The following is a 17,779-nucleotide window of genomic DNA, read 5'->3' as shown; positions in this document are numbered from 1 at the left end:
GCACCTTGGGTAACAGTGTCATTTTCATTCCAAAAGGCACAACGAACCTCCCAAGGAGGCTTGGCCAAGAATATCAATGGTGTTCTCATAAGTTAATTCAGCCAATTCTCCAAGGATCATGATGCGGAATAAATTCCTGCGCTGGAACATGGCGTAAACATTGACCTCATTTTGTGCTAGGTTTGTATTATCTCTATGAACTCTGCACCCGTTCAGATCCATCCCCCCTTCGCTTCATACTTAGCTTCATGTATATAGGAAACGTGTACTCAAATGCTGAACCGACAGCCAAGGGGGTGTCCTCAATATCCCACCCAGGAACCTCCCTCTCGAATCCATGTTGTATAGGAATTCCAGGCCGAAATAGTGTGATTTCACGCAAGCTGGGGAATTGACCACCAACTGCCAAACCGTGCATCTCGTCATGCAGCTTTTCGTACCCGTATACTCCCTGTCTTATCTGGGGATCGATTGTATCTGCCTTAAAGTCTATAACCTCAATTGACGTGGGCAAGGCCTCAGCCAGAGGGATTGCGCTCGGGTCGTCCTCACCAATACAGTTGTTCCTAGCGATTGAGAGATGTGTGAGAGCTTTTAAGCTCTGAAGAGGTCCGATCTTGCCCGTCGCAGCACGATTATCTCGGTAAGCGAACGTGTCAAGCTCAAACCTGACCAAGTTTTGACCCAACTCTCTAAGAACGTCTCCGAACTCGTACAGGCCCCCTTTCCAGTCTCCGTAGAGAGAATAGTTGGCTATATCATAATTCCCGGCAGTGATGGTGAAAATTTCAAGCTTTGTACAGCGGGAGAGGACGTCCCTCATGGTTGACGCATCCACGATGCACTCGTCGAGATTGAGTTGTCGTAAATTGCACGGGTAATCCGGCCATTCCATATCCATGATCCTGTCTTCTGTCCAGTCGAACCCGGATAGTTTAAGCGTTCGAAGGTTCGGATGAAGGAGGATTGGCTCGAAATAGTCGATGTAAACGCAGGTCTGCCCCTGCGCGGCCGTAATGCGAAGCTCTTGTAGATTGTGCAGATGGTTTGCAACAGTATGTGGCTAGCCTGTGCTTTGGCTGAACCGTCCACCAAGCAGGTATGGTAACGTCAAGGATGATTCTTTGTAGAAATATAGTTCCACCAATCGCACACGTGGCATCAACGCAAGGAGGAAGCTCGCAATGCCAGATCCTTTCCGTCCAAAGATGATATCGCGTTTCAGTAGATCGATGAACTCTGAAGAGATGTTGAGCGACTCAATTCGATCTCCAAGAAGATCCATGAGATCATCTTCGATTGATAGATTCCCATGCGCGAGGGAAATCTCCCGGGTCGACAAGCCAAACTGAGGGTTGTTAGCAAGGGCCTTAGCGAGGCGAAGATAAAGTTCGTGGTGATCGCCAAAGTAGAGATCATTTAGTCCCCAGAGTAGGACTGTTCGGTATAGCGGACTCTGAGCCATGTGATGAAATCGTCGGCTTACAAGGCTCAGTGCGGTGAGAGTTTGGAAGGGCTCAAGGTCGCGGTAAACGTCCTGGAGGACTACATTGAAGTGTGAAAAGATCTGCATCCAGATCTCATCTGGGAGAAAGACAACCATGATGGATAATAGAGTCTCAGAAGAGTGGGAAGTTGAACGGAATAATCGTCAAGGACGTACGGTACGATGTTATTGTGTGTGAAGGAGGTGAAGAAAAACAGAGCTAGAGGCTACCAGCAGCCAACAAGTTGTAGTTATAAGTTAACCAAGACGATCGATTCACGTGGCATCATGCGATAGTTGCCTGGATTCATGTGCCCAACAAATTAATTTTTGATGGGAAAACTCTAACCAAGAAATTGAAGAGTTTTCACACCTCGGCGTGAACTGAAAACTTTGGAGGTCCAGCTGCGCAGGCATCCATCACGAGTTCATCACCAAGTTCGCAGGCGAGAAGGATTTCATGCATAAAAAAGAAAGTGAACTAGAATCAGTATGAGAGACGGCGAAAAGATTGGTTTTGGAAGCTATAATGGTCCAGCTGTGCAGGCATCTTTCACATGTCCACAACATAATTCGTCGGTCAGCGGGTTTCCTCGAGCATCTAGGAGTTAATGAATAAGAAATAACGAAAACCACAAGCTAAGGGGAAAACAGCAAAAAGATTGGTTTTTAGGTGGGTGGTTTTTTTTAGATGGGCGTCTGGTCAGAGGTGGGTAGGTTTGTAGGTTTGCGGAAAGAAGAGAGATTTTTTAGGAGCGGAATTAAAGACCACTTGACCAGACGCCGAGCACTTCTGTGCTTTTAGGATGAGAGGGAAGAGGGTAACCTTTCTTAAAAGACCTTGAACTGAGACTCTGGGGGGTTAAATAAATAAAAAAGTGGTTTTTAGGTCTGTGGAAAGAAGATAGAGTTTATAGGAGCGAATGTAAGGAAGAGTTAACCACTTGACTAGGGTGGGAGAATAAGAGTTAACCTTACCTATAAAGCCCTCAACTAAACCTGTGAAATCCCAAAAAGAGTGGTTTTTAGGTTTGCGGAAAGAAGAGAGAGTTTATAGGAGCGGGAGTAAGGAAGAGTTAACCACTCGACTAGGACGCTGAGAACTCGTGTGTGCTTTTAGGGTGGGAGGTAAAGAGGTAAGCTTGCTTATAAAACACTCAAAGGACTGCTTTTGACGCCAATGGACCCTCGCTGCTAGTCTCACTCATCCAGAATAGCCCAAGTAGATGAGCGAGAACCCAGACCAAGGTGAAGTATAACTTCGCTTTCGACGTTCAAAGCTGCGACCAATACTCAAACATCTAGGGCCCCCGTACTGCCATTGGGAGGAATTCAAGCCTCCTCCGTCTCGTCCTCATCTCCCTCGAAGCCATCCTCCACCAAATCAGCCTTGACCAACCTGCCATCCTCAAACTCCTCAAACCACTCGCCGTCATCATCTCTCACGAACTTCCTCTCCACCGAACCTTCACCCTCCTCCTCGCGTTTCTGAATCAACTTGGTGCACTGGATATATGCACCCGCCACCTTGTTCTTCATAGAGCTCTTCTTCCAGCTACCCCTTGACCTCCCGACCTGATCACCTCCACAGTTCCCCTTTGTCTTGAAAAAGATGGTGCAGTCCTCCAAATTGAGAGGATTGTAGCCGCTGCCGACAGTGAAGATGAAGGACTTGGTGTTGTTGGGAATGTCGATGCATCGGACGCCAAAGCCGGAGCCCTTCCAGCTGCCTGTCTGGCTGATGCAGTTCTTGGATTTGTAGGTGCTGAGACGCCATTTTTTGCTGAGGGTTCCGACGTCTTGCCAGTTGCATTCGCCGCTGGCTATAGGCAGGATGGCGGCGCCCAGGGCGAGGATAGCACTAATCTTCATATTTAAGAGAGTAGAGAGAGGATGAAGAGACTAAGTAAAGAGGAGGAACGGTTCCACTTTTAGCAGCTGGTCCACGAAGGAGAGGCTTATATACACGATAGTCCGAGTTAATCGGCCTAATTCATGTTGTCATCTTACTGCCTACAGACAGCTTAATGGCCACCACCTTCCTGAAAGGGATCCCCTGCAGTCTTCCGAGTCCCCGATCTTGCTAAAAGTGTTTCTATTTCTCAAGTCTAGTAAGGCAGTTTGAGCCAATGCTGACCGCCTCGTGAATCCTTGCCAGATTAAGCAGTCACCCACATTCCACATTGAGCTTAGATTACTTCGATCTCATTTCTGCCCCCCGTCCAAATTGTTTGAACAGCAGGTCCATGCTTATATTACGGAGTATTCATACCAAGCATCATGATTGACCATGAAGCTCCGTTGTCAAGTAACACCGGCCTCCAATCTGAGATGTTCGAAAACACCCGATTTGGTCCCACTTCGCACTATCATTGCCTTGGTGGAAAACCCTCATTCTCGATCCCCTACTAGTTATAGAACTTATAGTCTTACACTCTCTTTTATAGACAAGGTATAAAATGAAGCATGTCGAAGAGAACAGCAGCTTGGGATTTCCTGCCTTCTTTGTGGTGAATGGAGCAAGATCTACTCAATCTACCGATAATATCGATGCAAAGGTGGCTGGGCGGCCAATCGAGGCACAATTGAGTCACATCTCCCTTATATCCTTGATTTATCTTTGACCAGAACAGAGTAATTGTGTTAACTTGTTTCTTTGTCACGCCCTCGTCAAGACCTCTCTTTAATTGCATACTCGCAAATGACGATAAGCATGAATCGCATATATGTAATTATGCGGGCCCTTGTTGAGAGCCGTCAGACGCGCTCCACGTGCAACATCATCCTCCACATCTCGGCGCCATCATGACTGAATACCAAATATCCTGTCGCTTGGCAGGACGCCAGGCCATTCGGCTAAGAAACTTGCTAAACAAGGTCGCTCGCGAGAAACCTCACGACGAGCAAGCACAACGCCGAGCTCGTGCCGCCATCGACTTCTATCACGACATAGAGGACTTTGCTGACGTCGAGGACACGGACGAATTGCCAGTTTTATTCGGCAATTGCTCAGGTGCTCGAGATGGTGATCTGTCTCTCGTTTTGCCTATTGAGATCTACCAGCTCATCGTCAATTACGTCACTGAATGGGACTATGTGACGCGACAAGTGACCCTCTTGGCGCTCTGTCGCTCCAGCAGGACACTCCAATCCATCGCCGAGCCCTACCTATACAATCACCCTCGCGACCTTGACAGCATAACGAGACAGTGGGGATTCAGATTCACATTGGCTATCGAGCCTCATCTCACGACCTTGGTGAAGTCTCTTCGGCTGTTATGGGAAGCTGAGGGCGAGAATGGCAACCTCATCGTCGACATCGTTCGTGCATGTCCAAATGTCGATGACATACTTATTGAACGCGGGATGGATTTCGAAGATTCGAATCACGTCTCAACAAAGGATGTCATGAATATGGCAGCTCTACTCGATGCATGCCCGCGACTCAAGACCTTCTGGTACTCAACAAATGTCAAATGGACAAGCGACCAACAACAACAAGAGGATGAAGCCAGTCAGAAGGCGTTTGACGAGTGCTTGAAAGATGAGCGCTTTGCCAAGGCCGCTCAAAGACTGACCAGCTTGACTTTTCATGGCCAATTCTTGTGGATGATACGAGCCCTGTCACCGCATCTCTCTTCCAATCTTCAATGCCTCACTCTGGGCCAGGATTTCTTCATCGAGGAAACCCCTGACCTCTTGTCGGATCTCAGCCGTCAGTGCCCTTCTCTTCGCGAGCTTGAGTTACGGTGCAGATTGATCACGGCGGATGAACTCTCGGAAGCTTGCAAGAGATGGGGTCCAACCCTTCAAAAACTTCGTGTCTGGAGCATCGAAGAAATTTCCGACTGGGTTGTCCAGGTTATGCCTTTCATGACTGCGCTGCGAGAAGTCGATTTCGGTCTAGGATGCGCCATTTCCACGCTCGATTTGGATGCCATCGGCCAAGCATCGCCACCACAACGGCTCGTATCAGTCTCAGCCGGAGATGTGGAAGATCCAACGGACTCGGAAGACCATGTTCAGGCGCAAAATCACCTCAACGATGTCATCGCCCGACTCGTTAACTCTCACTGTTCCACCCTCCAAGAACTGGACCTTAGCACCACTCTGGGGCAAGTTGCTGTGCAGAGTTGTAAGAAGGCCAAGAAGCTCGTCAAGCTTTTTGTCAACTTGGACGAGGACGTCGAGCCATCGGACGTGGACAATCTCCTCGACGCTTGTCCGGACCTTGTGTATGTCGCAAGCTTTTTTGGGATAAACACACCACGTCGGAAAGAGTGGGACCAGAGGCGATTGAGATTTGAGGCGGAAGCAGAGGAGGAAGCACGAAGAGATCGGAGTTTGGCTGGGCTGGGGAGTTGAGCATTTCAAGGCAAAGGATCCCAGTAAGATGACAAGGATTCGGGCTCACTCAGGTCTCGCTTGAAGGTCAGAGCTTACGCCAGCAACCAATGGCTGGCCATGTCATTCTGACATAGAACACCTGTGATATTAATTGCAGTCTACTGACACTTCAGCTCCAGAAGCATCGAAGCCGAAGCACAATAATTCTGCAGAGATAAGGAAATGCATCTCTGTGATATAACCGAGTAATGCCGTGAAATCACCGCTATACCCCATTCGGAAAGCCGAGCCCCTCTTAGCAATTATGGACCTCTTGCGAAAGAATGCATCCGTATTTATCATCACAAGATTTTTCGCCTCACTCGTTGTACAACTTGTTCCTGCATTCTTTTGCACGTCAATTGATCGATCACCAGCTGTACCTCAATTATGACGACCGATGAGACGACACCCCTCCTTCCCAAAAATGAACCCGCCAAGAAGAGCCGCGTAGGGCCTTGGCTGAAGCGGGCCTTCAAGGTCGAGAATCGGATCCTTCTTGCGGGGTTTCTGATCACGTTGAGCTTTAGTTTCACGCAGGTCCCGTAAGTGTCGAGATCGGCGTTTTCGGATGTGGGAAGACTGATCTGAGACAGGCTATTTTATGTCTTTCACTTGATGACATGTGACACGTTTTATGATTCTCATCCGCCGTATGAAGGGCCTGGTGATAGGTGCAGTCGAGATGAGATTACGGCGGGAACAGCTACCCAGTTCAGTATTCTGGGTATGAGCACGACGTTCTGTGGTAAGTTGTTCTTATACAGCAGGCGATCATCATCTAATTTCCTCAGGGACGTTGAACCTCTTCGTGGCGGGATGGACCGTCAAGAAGTTTGGCCCAAAGGCGGCTCTACTCGCCCAAATATTCATTCCCGCCATCCGAGTCGTGACCCAAATTATTGGAGTCGTGGCTGGAAAAAGTGAAGGCATGATGATTATCCAGGCGACTCAACTCATCACGATTCTTGGCGGACCTGCGGGTTACATGTAAGAGCCCTAAGACATTGAGGGACATTCTGCTTATCGCTCTACAGCTTGGTGGTGAATATTATTGCTGGAGAAGTCGTCGAACCTCTTAAACGTACTGCGGTGTTTGGCCAACTTCAGGGAGCCATTATGCTGGGCCAAGGTCTGGGATATCTCAGTAAGTCACCAATGGCCCAATAGCCTTTGACTGCCACTGACTTCAGCAGCTGGCGGCATGATTGGAGACGCGATTGACATCAGAGCTCCTTTCGACGTCGCCTTCGTCTCATTCATCCTCGCGGGTATCTACGTCTTCTTCTCTCTGCCTTACATCTCCCCAGAGTCCATGTCCAATGGCCAGAAGCCAGGCCAGCGTGGCGTTTCCGGCTTCCTCGCTCCTCTCAGGGTTCTCACACCTCAAACACTGCGCCTCAAGGATGGAAAATACAGGAAGCATTACGGCGTCATCTTTCTCTGCAGCGGCATTTTTCTCGGTGTGGTGAGTTAACCACCCTTCCGAATACCCTCATCGTCCCACACCGCTCATTCGTGCTACCACACTCGTATTCGGCATGTGCTAATTCAGGTTGCGCAGCTCGCCACAGGCTATGCCCCTCTTTTGATCCAGATGTACGCCACAGCAGCCTTTGACTTTGATCAAGGCAACAATGGCTGGCTCATGTCCGAGTTTGCTTTCATGAGGAGTCTCTTCCTCATCTTCATGTTTCCTCCCATCATCGCATGGGGACGTGGCCGGTTTTCGTCCAAGCCCCTGTCAGAGGTGCCAGAGGAAGTTGTTGACGATGCCGCGTCACAGCATTTGCCAACCTCTGCTGGCGAATTTGATGCTACGCTTGGTGAGCAGACGGATCATGAGCCATATGAAGCTCCGCCTTCTAAGAAGGAGGATGATGGCTGTCTCTTTGACCTGGTTTTCTTGCGGTGGAGTCTTGTTGTCGATGGAGCTCTCACGACCGTAGCAGCCTTTGCGACGCGTCCATGGCACATATATCTCTGTAAGAACTCACATCCTGATGAGGAACCTGGATTTTGAGCTGACAGAACAGCTGCATTTCTGCTTCCATTTGGCTCGGGATCTGCACCCGCAGCCAAGGGTGTGATTACTCAAATGTGCCCCGATTCGCAACGTGCAGATGCCCTCAATGCCGTCACTCTCGTTGAGAATGTTGCACGGCTCGCGACCCAAGGTCTCTTCGGTTTCATCTTTGCCAGTCTTGCCGAAGCTGGCAAGGCATACGCCACATTTTTCTGCAATGCAGTATGTAGACCACGGCAGACAGCTTTGAGTCCGCAGAAACTGACAGATACAGGCTATCGCCTTACTTGCCATGGGAGTACTTCTATTCTCCAACTTTCCCCCCGCTGGAAGCACTCTCGTGGAGAAGCACGAAGAAGAGGCAGAAGACGCCGAAGAGCGTGAGCCTTTAGTGGGTTAAGTGACGAATACTTGGAGTTTTTCCGTTGCAGACGGCGAAAACAACGACGTGAACAGTCAAATACTAAAAATATGGGCGGTTCGATACTAAAGCGACACTACAGATTGAGATAGAACAGGGCATTAAAAGGGAATCAAAAGTTAGCATGCAATATAGATTAGTATCGATCGATAGTTGGTCAGGTTAGCGACTTGGGCAATTGTCAAGGCATAGCGCGATAGAGCAGAATGTAATCAAACTTGAATCAATGGCTTCATTAATAACCAGGTCCTCTATGGCTTGATTTATGAGAGTATCTCAACATGGTTTCTTTTGCGTGGATATCCCACAATGGGTTGGATGGGTTTCCTGCCGAGTTTACACTTGCGTCATGGATAATTGCGGTAGGCGAAAAGTTCACTTGGATAGGCCTTCTGGGTGTGTTAATTTTGCAGTGAAAAGGAGGGGGCCGACTACGGGAGGGCCTCGTCATCCTGAGAAATACAACCGGTCTCGGTCATCCTCTATAGTCAAATCTATGTTCTGAGTACACCATCACGAGGAAAGAGCCAAATAGGTGGCATAAATTCAGCCGAAGCTAGGAACCGCTCGAGGCATTTGTGTCATGTCACTGGCCCCGTGCATCCTGATCATTCCTCTAGGGTATTGATTGCTCATCAAGTTTTCTATGGATTCTCGTCGTTATTTGAAGACATTTGGATGAGCGTTGCCGATTCGGCACCGAAGCCGGACATAAGCAAGGAAATACTGACTATGAACCCAGAAGGAGGCTGACGGACATAACCTTGTTAACCCCGTGACAACACTCTCAACTCCTACAGGGAGACGGTATGTTAAGTATATAAGTGATTGTGAGATGCCTTGACGTTTTCTTTGCAAGTGGCATTGTTAATTCTCATTCACCTTCACAACAGTCAAAGACCAATTCACACCCACTCATATCACTCCCAAACACCTACAACCACCATGTCCACCACCGCCTTCATCATTTTGGACCTACAACAGGGCATCATCCCCATGATTGGGGATATTGATCGCGAGGGTTATCTAAAACTCGTGGCGCAGACTGCCCAACAGGCACGTGAAGCCGGAGTCCAGGTGATTCACGTCCGAACAGCCTTTCGATCAGGATATGAAGACTTGGCTACCAGGAACAAGTTCATGGGCGGTATCTCCACCATGGGAGAGGGAATGTTTACCGAAGGTCACGTCTCATCGGAATTTGACCCGGTCATCGCTCCTCCCGATGGTTCAAAGGACATTGTCGTCACCAAGAAGAGAACCTCGGCCTTTTCTGGCTCTGACTTGGACACCGTCCTCAGGACTCTGAAGATCGATACCCTGGTGCTTGCGGGTGTAGCTACTAGCGGTGCAGTCTTATCGACTCTGAGACAGGCTGCTGACTTGGACTTTGCCATCACCGTTGTGGAGGATCTGTGTCTGGATCGCGACCCAGAGGTGCACCGGGTGTTGACGGAAAAGGTGTTTCCTAGACAGGCAACCATTTCTTCGGCCAAAGAATGGATCGAGTCACTGAACTAGCGGAGTTGAGAGCATGGGCTGGACTGACTTGAAAGTTGATTCATTGGCCATCAGTGGCTGTACAAATAGTAAAACCCATGAAGAGTTGCTACAGACACGGCAGATGAGGGCGAGGCTTATCTACAGTGATCAAATGACACAGTGGCGAGGCTCATCGATCATCTGTTTAGCACTCTCCTGACTCTGGAGGAAGATTATTGGCGATGAATCAAGGTTGATTCAGTGTAGAAGGTGGCCACGATACCTGTAGCGCTGAATCAGGGAGTCGTGCAGTGCAAGTATAAATATCACCACCAAGACGAAATGCATTCCATTTCATTCTTCCACTCTCAACCACAAAGAAAACCCCAAAGCTTTCCATCTCTCTTATTCCGGCTGGCCTTTACTACCAGATCGACTTCAAAGCCTTTCGTCCCTGCTCATCACACTGCTGCACCTTCAAAAGCTGCACCATTTCTGGGCTATCGAGCCGTTCTCATACCAAGTACCAACCGGAAAAAGGGCACACTGGAACATCAAGCGCCCAAGCTGGAGCAATGTGTCACGAGATGAGGATCTATTACTGGTGTAAAGTCTGCCGTAAGGAGCTTCGCATTGAACATGATTGCTACATCTGCCGCAGGGCAGCCAACCAGAGGTACGGGAGGATCGGCTGGTGTGGAAGAATTCACCATGGCTCCAAAGACAACTTGGAGGAGATGTGTGGTGCCTGCGCGGCCAAGAAGCACAAGACGCTTGGCTCTTGAGTGAGCACTCACACTTTTGCCGTGTCGGTGGACGCTGGCTTGTTTTGGCTAGAGAGCCGGATATGAAGTGGATCTTAGAGTTTAACTTGGTGTATCTACCACATAGTGAACCTCTACGCACTCTTGCTATTTAATCATCACACGATTGGCGTGACTTCCCCTGTTATCAATGGGGAGACTCCAGATCTTGACAGACTAACTGACCGGCTTTTCATTACCAACTTAATAGGTAATGGCCGAAGATAACTTCAGAGACCACATGAGTGGCCTCTGCCATCTAGATCTTAGCGCGTGTGTGAAAAATCGAATGTTTCCATGAAGTTCAATTGGTCGCTGGTAGACCCAAGAGTCTGGGCAACTGCCAAGATGCTGTTTTTTGCCCTGTTTGGACTAACCCTTACTGTGCCGCATTGCCCAGACGTTGCACTCATTTGTTTTGCCTCACGCTCTAAGAACACGAGGTTATGGACTGGTGTGCGGATTAGAGCAGCTTAAAAGAAGCATGGAGCCCTATTCATTTATACTTACCTGTTTTGTGTTGTTGCCTCTTATTATTCCATATTGAAGAACGTGTCTCCGGTCTCACTCGTTCAAGACATCCGTCAAAATGACCTTTCCGCGTCTCACTCAAGCCTGGTATTTACCAGCCACTTTCGTGACCCTCGCATCAATATTGACCCAGCCTGTCCTCGCATGGGGGCCCTACTTTGGTGCCCTCGACCAAGATGAACCTCTCATGCACGCCCCGAATCACATCAACGCCTCGGAACCATTCTCAGTCACTTTAAATTGGTCACGCAGTGCTTGGCATGAGGCATGCGAAAGGTATTCCGATCAGGCCGGGGGGTTTGGCTGTGATTGGCCTTATCTGAGGATTTACCTTGGTGGTGATCAAGACTTGGATTTTCTCGACCCCAATTCTGATTATTCCAAGAAATTCACCCACTACTGTTATCTCGAGCCCTGCGTCACTACCAACGTCACCCAGTTATCTCTCACAATACCGCAAGACGCAATCCCCAATAGTGGTACAGACGGCAGAGGTGGTGAAGAAGGTCCGTGGTGGGCAGTGAGCCTTCGATGGGACATTTTCTACCTGCAGCCCAACGGCACTGCTGTTAGTCGACGATATGGTCTCCATGACGATTCAACCTGGTTCAACCTGACGGGCGCGGACGACGAACCTTGGCCAGAGAACCAGACAGGATATGCCTGGTACATGCTCATGGAGGACTATGTTTGGAACATACCCTGCGACTCGATGAAGTGTGCGAGAAAGTGCTTTGGGGAATACATGGATACTCCAAGCGGGAAGAAGAGTTACGATGCCGTGGAAGAGTGCGTTGAGGCATGTCCTGGTTATGGGAGAGAGGAAAAGGGGTGCATTACGGAGAACGTGAGGTTGGGAGATGCCGAGACAGCGGTGACTAGTAGTTCTACAGAGGCTACCTCAACATCAACTAGAGGAGAGAATGAACCGACAGAATCATCCAATTCTGGCGGCAGGGCTATTCCTTTAGGTGTAACAGGGTTTGGTTGGTGGGTGGGCCTGGCTGCTCTTACAATCATGTAGACGAGAGTAGGCACGGTACAACGTATGTCCTAGTTGTCCTCGTTATCCTCCACGCTCAGAGGCATAGCGGATGCACCTAGCGCAAGAAGGCCCGTGAGGGAGCCCTTGGACCTCATGGCAAAAAGAGCTTTGAGGGTCGGAGAGGAAAATTGAATCGTGTTGAACGTAGGAGTGCTGAGACGTTACCAGTGCCACAGACATGTTTTACTTACCTTTGTCTTTATACCCACTCTTACAAGTTTGTGATTATGTCTCTAAGGATCTTCAGTAAACTGGACCTTTATTAGACTATTCTCTCGCCCCTGTGTGCATGTATTTCTGTTGTCAGTTCCCCGTTCAGGTCAACACTCCGCTCCTTGCTATTCTCGGCCTAGCGACCACTCAAGACGTCGTGAATGCTGTCAGTTCGATACATCTGGAGCTGAGGAGTGCATAAGAAATTCTAGACGATTGAGCTGCCAGGCCATGCGCAAGGCACAACGTGGATGACAGTATGAGTCAAATGGCCAAAAGTGCTGGTCTCCATCATCGGACATGTTCATAAACAGCTTTCTGGATTATTTTGCGTTCTGTCTATTCAACTTGGCACTTCTGGTTTCACTTCCTTTCCATCGATGTAAGCATCCAGAGCCTCCTTGGTGGAAGGGACTCCCCCTGTGTTAGTATCCGAACAAAGTTGCCCCAGCTCCAGGTGGATTGGTCAAGTCTAACCAAAGCTCGCAGGGTCTCCTGCTGAAGCTCGGTCAACTCCGAGAATGGCTTGGTCTCTGAGAGAGGCTTTCCGTCGAATGCTGACTCCAACAACAGCTCTGTGAGATACCATGTCGTTTGCCCCTTGGAGCCCTCGAGCTGGGCTAAAGTGATTCGAGTGACTTGGGGGGACTCGCTGCCCTTGACTTTAAGAACTGAGGCAGCGAGCGAAGCCAAGTCTGGATATGCAAAGGGGAATCTTTTGCAGTGGTCGCGTTGCAAGATGCTCAGATAGTTGTCGTCTGCGATTGCCTGGAGTATTGTGTTGATAGTTTCTGGCTCATATATCCGAAGAATCGCGAGGCCAATGGCGCTAGACCACTTGGATGCCTCATCGCTATCTTGGTTGTTGAAAGTTGTTTTCAGGTATTGTGCCACCTCGGTCTGTAAAAGATCTCCTAGTGATGGAGCTTGGAGTAGGGCAATCGATATCAACGCGGTGCCACGGACTGCGACGTCGCCTTCGTGACCTAAGAGAGCCAAAATCTCACCCTCAGCCTTGACTTTATCCTCGGGGAAGAAGCCCAGACAAAACGCCGCCACCGCTCTCAAGTCAGGATTGCCGTCCTTCAAACACTCATACACGTAGTCTAATCCACCTCGAACCGCATCATAGGCTCGCAGTCCGTTGAGCTGTCTTTCTGCCATCTTCTCAGTCGACAACCTGTACAAGAACTCGTCTTCGCGGCGCTGGCGATCTTTATCATCGGTAGCTGCAGCAATATACTCGTCCTTCTTTCGTCTCTCGTCTTCTGCAAAGTTCGGTTGCTGGGTTTTCGCCACAAGGGTTCGCCATTTGGTAATCTCGACACCTGACGGAACGGAGGCGGAGGGATGGCCCAGGGCGACGTTGACGAGGTAGTAGAGCAGATCTTCGCGACGAGGTGTGTCTTTTGCGTCAAGCAAGGCGTACAAAAAGGGAACCGCATAGGAAGTAGCTTGGTATCGTGTTCCCTGGTGGAGGATGTTGCTGGACAAGGCAAAGTAAACTTGATCGAGTTCATTCTTGTCGTGAAAACGTAAGGCTTTCAGGAGGGCTGGAACGTCTTCTGCGCTGCCATACGCATGCTGTAAGCTGGCCCAGTCAATGTCGTCGAGGCCAGCGAGGGGGTCAGAAGGAGCTGCGTCTGTCATCATGGGTGGTTTGTTGCAAACATGAAGCTTTGGGCAGCGTGAATAACGGAAGTGAGAACTGCTGCCTGGGCTTGCGTGAAGATTCACGGTCGGGTCGCTTAGTCACCACTGTCCAATTCGCACCCGGACAACGCCAAAGTGGCGCCCCTTAAATCAGCACGTGTGGCGCGAATAGTGTCATACCGTCATGTCCTGACTGAGGAGCGAGAAGGCGGCATCTGGCAAGCAAATTTAAAGTTTCTGGATTTTTAGCTTTCTTTCTTCAAGGCCATAATAAAGTTTCCATAACCAAGGGAACAAACTCGGAGGCGTTAGGTTTTGACTCATTCTTCTGTTGAGAACTAAGCTTTTTGCTCCTGCACCCAGCCCTCACTGCTTCTCTATAAACCCCCCATAAGGTCTTGTCACTTTCCCTTCATAGATCTGCCATCTTCTCAACGCCGTGGCTATTGCTAAAAGCCATCAATCAGACCCCTCTTCACCATGTCCTACGAATCTCCAATCCCCGGCATGAGCCAGAACCAATCATTTATAGGCCCTACTCAATCGATTCAGGCTTTAATTCCTATATCGGTACAAAGGCAAAGGCAAAGGCAAAACAATATTCCCGATTGGTTTGAACAGCACGTCCTCGATTCGATAATATCCCCCGCAACCCGCTCGCTTATAAACCTCATTTGGATAACAGAGGCGTTCGACCACTTCAATGAAGGCCACTTCGAATTGCCAGAGCATCTCTGCCAGGTCCAGCCTGAATTGCTAAGGGAGTGGAACAGAAGGAACAAAGGGGCCGGGGAACGTGTTGAAGCTTCGAAGACAAACAGTCGCAAGCGAGGAGCTGAGGACACGCCTGGGCCTGTTGCCAAGAGGGAGAACAACCATGTGCCGGTCACGCGAGAAAGGCGGGCAGCAACCATTGAAACCATACCACCCCTTCGAAAATATGACGCCATATACACTGTCGGGGAGGTTGACTGCGGCCAGATAGTCTACCATCATGACCTCTTGAATAGCTTGGTGCTCTCGTTCGGTGATGGGGACACCATGCGAGGTGCCCTTTCCCTCGGAGAATTCGTTCACGGCCTGTTATTTTTCGAGAAACGAGCTCAAGCGCCCTCAGTCTACCGGGTTCCATTCACATGGCGCGGGCGTGATCGACTGTGGAAAAGGACGTATTCAGGCTACACCAACAAGGGCTGGATTCAATTCTTGGATAACGGCAGTGTTAAAGGGTGGCTTGACAAGTTTCGCATCAAGTTTGAAGGTCGACGGGAGGGCGATAGTTGGGCAAGGGTGGACTACTGTGCGAGACAGTTTTGGTGGGAATGGAATCATCGGTATCTGCCCGATGAAGTTGAAGAGATGGACGACTCGAGCAGCTCAGAAGATTGCGATATGGAAGAATAAGCATGAGATTGTTGTTCTAGATGATGGGTTACTTCTGAACAAGGTGGGCTCTAATTGCCAAAAGTGCCAAATTGATGTCTCTCTTAGTTAGATCTGAATTCGCCGTTTCTCGCTGTTCTCCAGGTCCCATCTCAACGTCCTCTGTTCTCCCATGGGTTACTATTTTTAGGTTCTCAGTAACGATGTTCTCTGATAGGTGTCGAAACCAACCATTGCAGGGGAGACTTCAGCTCGGTTCTCCAAGCCACAAATTTGGGTGAAAGAAAAGACGAGGTAGTAGCACGGAGACGCCGAATCTCTCGCTGCTCGGAAGGTCAATTATCATCATAACATATCTATGACAATGAGATAAGGTTTAGAGCATTGATACACTACACTCCTCTTCATACACCATATTTTTATGATGATTCTTTCCTAAAGGTGCTATGCCGAAGATGTGCTCGTCCACCCTCTCACTGTTTTGGTTATTTCGTCACCCAGTCGCAGCGAAATCGCTAGTGCTGGAACTATTGAACCAAGTGCAAGTCAGGGCCACTAAGTCAATAACAGAATTAGCGGTAGCAACCGCTGCTTTGTGTTATGGACTCAACAGGAATTCTCACGCGCGCAGGCTGTGTTCATGTGAGGCATGGTCTAGAAGCCCGCATTCTGACGATATTTATCTTCTTGTGTGGCCTCCCCTCTCACTTTCACCTTTCTTTATCCCACTACTTTTCCTCACCCGATCAGTTTTGGTTCCAAATTGCTTTACACAACGATATGGAACGAATCGCTCGAACCTACTGCAAGGATGCAGTCATCCCCTCTTCAGGCAAGACGGCTGTTGAGGAAGCTATATACCAAGAACAGCCACGAGAACTCGACAACGTGGTGATCACTCTGCCTACAAAGCTCTGGAGCCGAGGCCGACAAGCCATCACGTATGGGTGGATAGATGGAGAGCACAGTGGCTCACAGGCACAGCGCCAAAAAGTCGCCGTTGCCATCGAGGAATGGGAGTGGTACAGCAATGTTTCCTTCATCGCTGCCGGGGACTCCGTGGCTCGTCCGGACATTGTCATTTCTTTCGACCCTTCGCCAAGTCAAGGGACATGGAGTCTTGTCGGGACAGACTGCTTGAAGGCGGCGCCGCGCACTGCCACCATGAACCTTGGCTGTATCGGCAGCGACAATGAAATGGCAGCAGCCGAGAAAGCCGTTATACTTCATCAAGTCAGTTTTTACCTTGTTAGGCACGTTGGTTCACTTGCTGATCATCCTAGTTCGGCCATGCATTGGGCATGCTTCACGAACATCAATGCCCGGCCAACGGTGGCATCGCCTTGAAAGGTGCCGATGCACTCGTGACGCTTTATGGCTCACAAGGTTGGGGCGACGCCGATGTCAAAGAGCATATGTGAGTTCACTTACCAGTCAACGGTCTCATCGAAACAACACTAACTGGACGTCAGTATCAATCCATACAACTCAAAGAACATGACATCCTTGCGAGAAGTCGACACCCAAAGCATCATGCACTTCCCATTGCCTGGAGTCATCACTGGCAGAGACTTTGACATTGACTACAACTATGAGCTATCAGACATGGATAAGGCCTACATAGCTCTCATGTATCCTCGGAGTTGGCCGAGTCAGCGCGCCCCCCAATGGACACTAGACGCCGCATTGAGAGTGATCGGCCTGGCTCAACAGACTCCATCGCTAGCTGAAAAGATCAAAGAGCTGGCAAAGACACCGGGCGCTGATGGAAGTATCGATTCTACCAAGATCCGCGACCTGGTTTTCAAGTGGGTGACTTGGTTTCACACACCTGGGCATGCCACGGCAGGTGGCTCGCTGTTATCGCAAAGCCCAGCCCCCAGGCACGGCGCAAGCGATAGAACATCGCACGGAAGAAGAATGGAGCGCATGGAATACTCAGATAAGCTTGTGAAGGGTAGGTTTGTGATTCCCAGAAATATCAGGCAGATACTGACAGTTTCGGCCTCATAGAGTACCTCGACGCCCAGAAAGACTGGGAACGGAAAAGGGATGAAATGATAGGTGGTAGTATTGGTGACCAACGCTCAGACCCGGTGACGGATCTAAAGAAGAGGCTTTCAAACATGAGAGAGTCTGAGCAAGCCAGGCTTGCTTCCAAATACCCGGACACTTAAGTGCGTGGTTTGTTCTCACTTCATCCGAGAGGCCGTTGATCCCGTTGATATTTCCACAAGAAGAGAAGCTTCAGGAGGCCAAGGATTTTTTGTAATAGGGCGCCGTATTAATAGGTTACGCCAAACATCGCTCTTCTTCTTATTCTTGTCGTCAATGACGTACCTATCCAAAG

The 17,779-nt window shown here is 49.5% G+C and overlaps 8 protein-coding genes across 8 annotated transcripts; 5 read left to right on the top strand and 3 right to left on the bottom strand.

Annotated features, from left to right (window-relative positions):
• Positions 1-24: 24 nt before the first annotated feature.
• On the bottom strand, positions 25-1,603 carry MRS44_016546 (uncharacterized protein; the record flags this gene model as incomplete). Its single annotated transcript, XM_046281344.2, has 3 exons — positions 25-176; positions 241-1,026; positions 1,156-1,603. 3 exons carry the CDS (start codon positions 1,601-1,603, stop codon positions 25-27), a joined length of 1,386 nt encoding a protein of 461 aa, XP_046130870.2.
• Positions 1,604-2,818: 1,215 nt separating this feature from the next.
• Positions 2,819-3,358, bottom strand: MRS44_016545 (uncharacterized protein; the record flags this gene model as incomplete). Its single annotated transcript, XM_046276690.2, has 1 exon — positions 2,819-3,358. The coding sequence occupies one exon, from the start codon at positions 3,356-3,358 to the stop codon at positions 2,819-2,821; it is 540 nt and encodes a 179-aa protein (XP_046130871.1).
• A 933-nt stretch (positions 3,359-4,291) lies between these two features.
• On the top strand, positions 4,292-8,298 carry MRS44_016544 (uncharacterized protein; the record flags this gene model as incomplete). Its single annotated transcript, XM_065618068.1, has 9 exons — positions 4,292-5,721; positions 6,250-6,417; positions 6,469-6,620; positions 6,667-6,862; positions 6,910-7,019; positions 7,066-7,340; positions 7,428-7,857; positions 7,909-8,120; positions 8,173-8,298. The coding sequence occupies 9 exons, from the start codon at positions 4,292-4,294 to the stop codon at positions 8,296-8,298; spliced, it is 3,099 nt and encodes a 1,032-aa protein (XP_065474140.1).
• A 966-nt stretch (positions 8,299-9,264) lies between these two features.
• MRS44_016543 (uncharacterized protein) lies at positions 9,265-9,840 on the top strand (the record flags this gene model as incomplete). Its single annotated transcript, XM_046273967.1, has 1 exon — positions 9,265-9,840. The coding sequence occupies one exon, from the start codon at positions 9,265-9,267 to the stop codon at positions 9,838-9,840; it is 576 nt and encodes a 191-aa protein (XP_046130874.1).
• Positions 9,841-11,193: 1,353 nt separating this feature from the next.
• On the top strand, positions 11,194-12,159 carry MRS44_016542 (uncharacterized protein; the record flags this gene model as incomplete). The annotated part of the gene is made up of 1 exon (XM_046281345.2): positions 11,194-12,159. One exon carries the CDS (start codon positions 11,194-11,196, stop codon positions 12,157-12,159), a length of 966 nt encoding a protein of 321 aa, XP_046130875.2.
• Positions 12,160-12,756: 597 nt separating this feature from the next.
• On the bottom strand, positions 12,757-14,043 carry MRS44_016541 (uncharacterized protein; the record flags this gene model as incomplete). Its single annotated transcript, XM_046276693.2, has 1 exon — positions 12,757-14,043. One exon carries the CDS (start codon positions 14,041-14,043, stop codon positions 12,757-12,759), a length of 1,287 nt encoding a protein of 428 aa, XP_046130876.2.
• A 483-nt stretch (positions 14,044-14,526) lies between these two features.
• Positions 14,527-15,450, top strand: MRS44_016540 (uncharacterized protein; the record flags this gene model as incomplete). Its single annotated transcript, XM_046282027.2, has 1 exon — positions 14,527-15,450. One exon carries the CDS (start codon positions 14,527-14,529, stop codon positions 15,448-15,450), a length of 924 nt encoding a protein of 307 aa, XP_046130877.1.
• Positions 15,451-16,209: 759 nt separating this feature from the next.
• Positions 16,210-17,606, top strand: MRS44_016539 (uncharacterized protein; the record flags this gene model as incomplete). The annotated part of the gene is made up of 4 exons (XM_065618067.1): positions 16,210-16,662; positions 16,713-16,846; positions 16,902-17,386; positions 17,443-17,606. 4 exons carry the CDS (start codon positions 16,210-16,212, stop codon positions 17,604-17,606), a joined length of 1,236 nt encoding a protein of 411 aa, XP_065474139.1.
• Between the last annotated feature and the right edge of the window lie 173 nt (positions 17,607-17,779).

This window comes from Fusarium solani (assembly GCF_023522795.1).
Source record: "Fusarium solani strain SB1 chromosome Unknown bctg00000012, whole genome shotgun sequence".
NCBI classification, from domain to species: domain Eukaryota; kingdom Fungi; phylum Ascomycota; class Sordariomycetes; order Hypocreales; family Nectriaceae; genus Fusarium; species Fusarium solani.
This window is presented reverse-complemented; position numbering and strand designations above follow the sequence as displayed.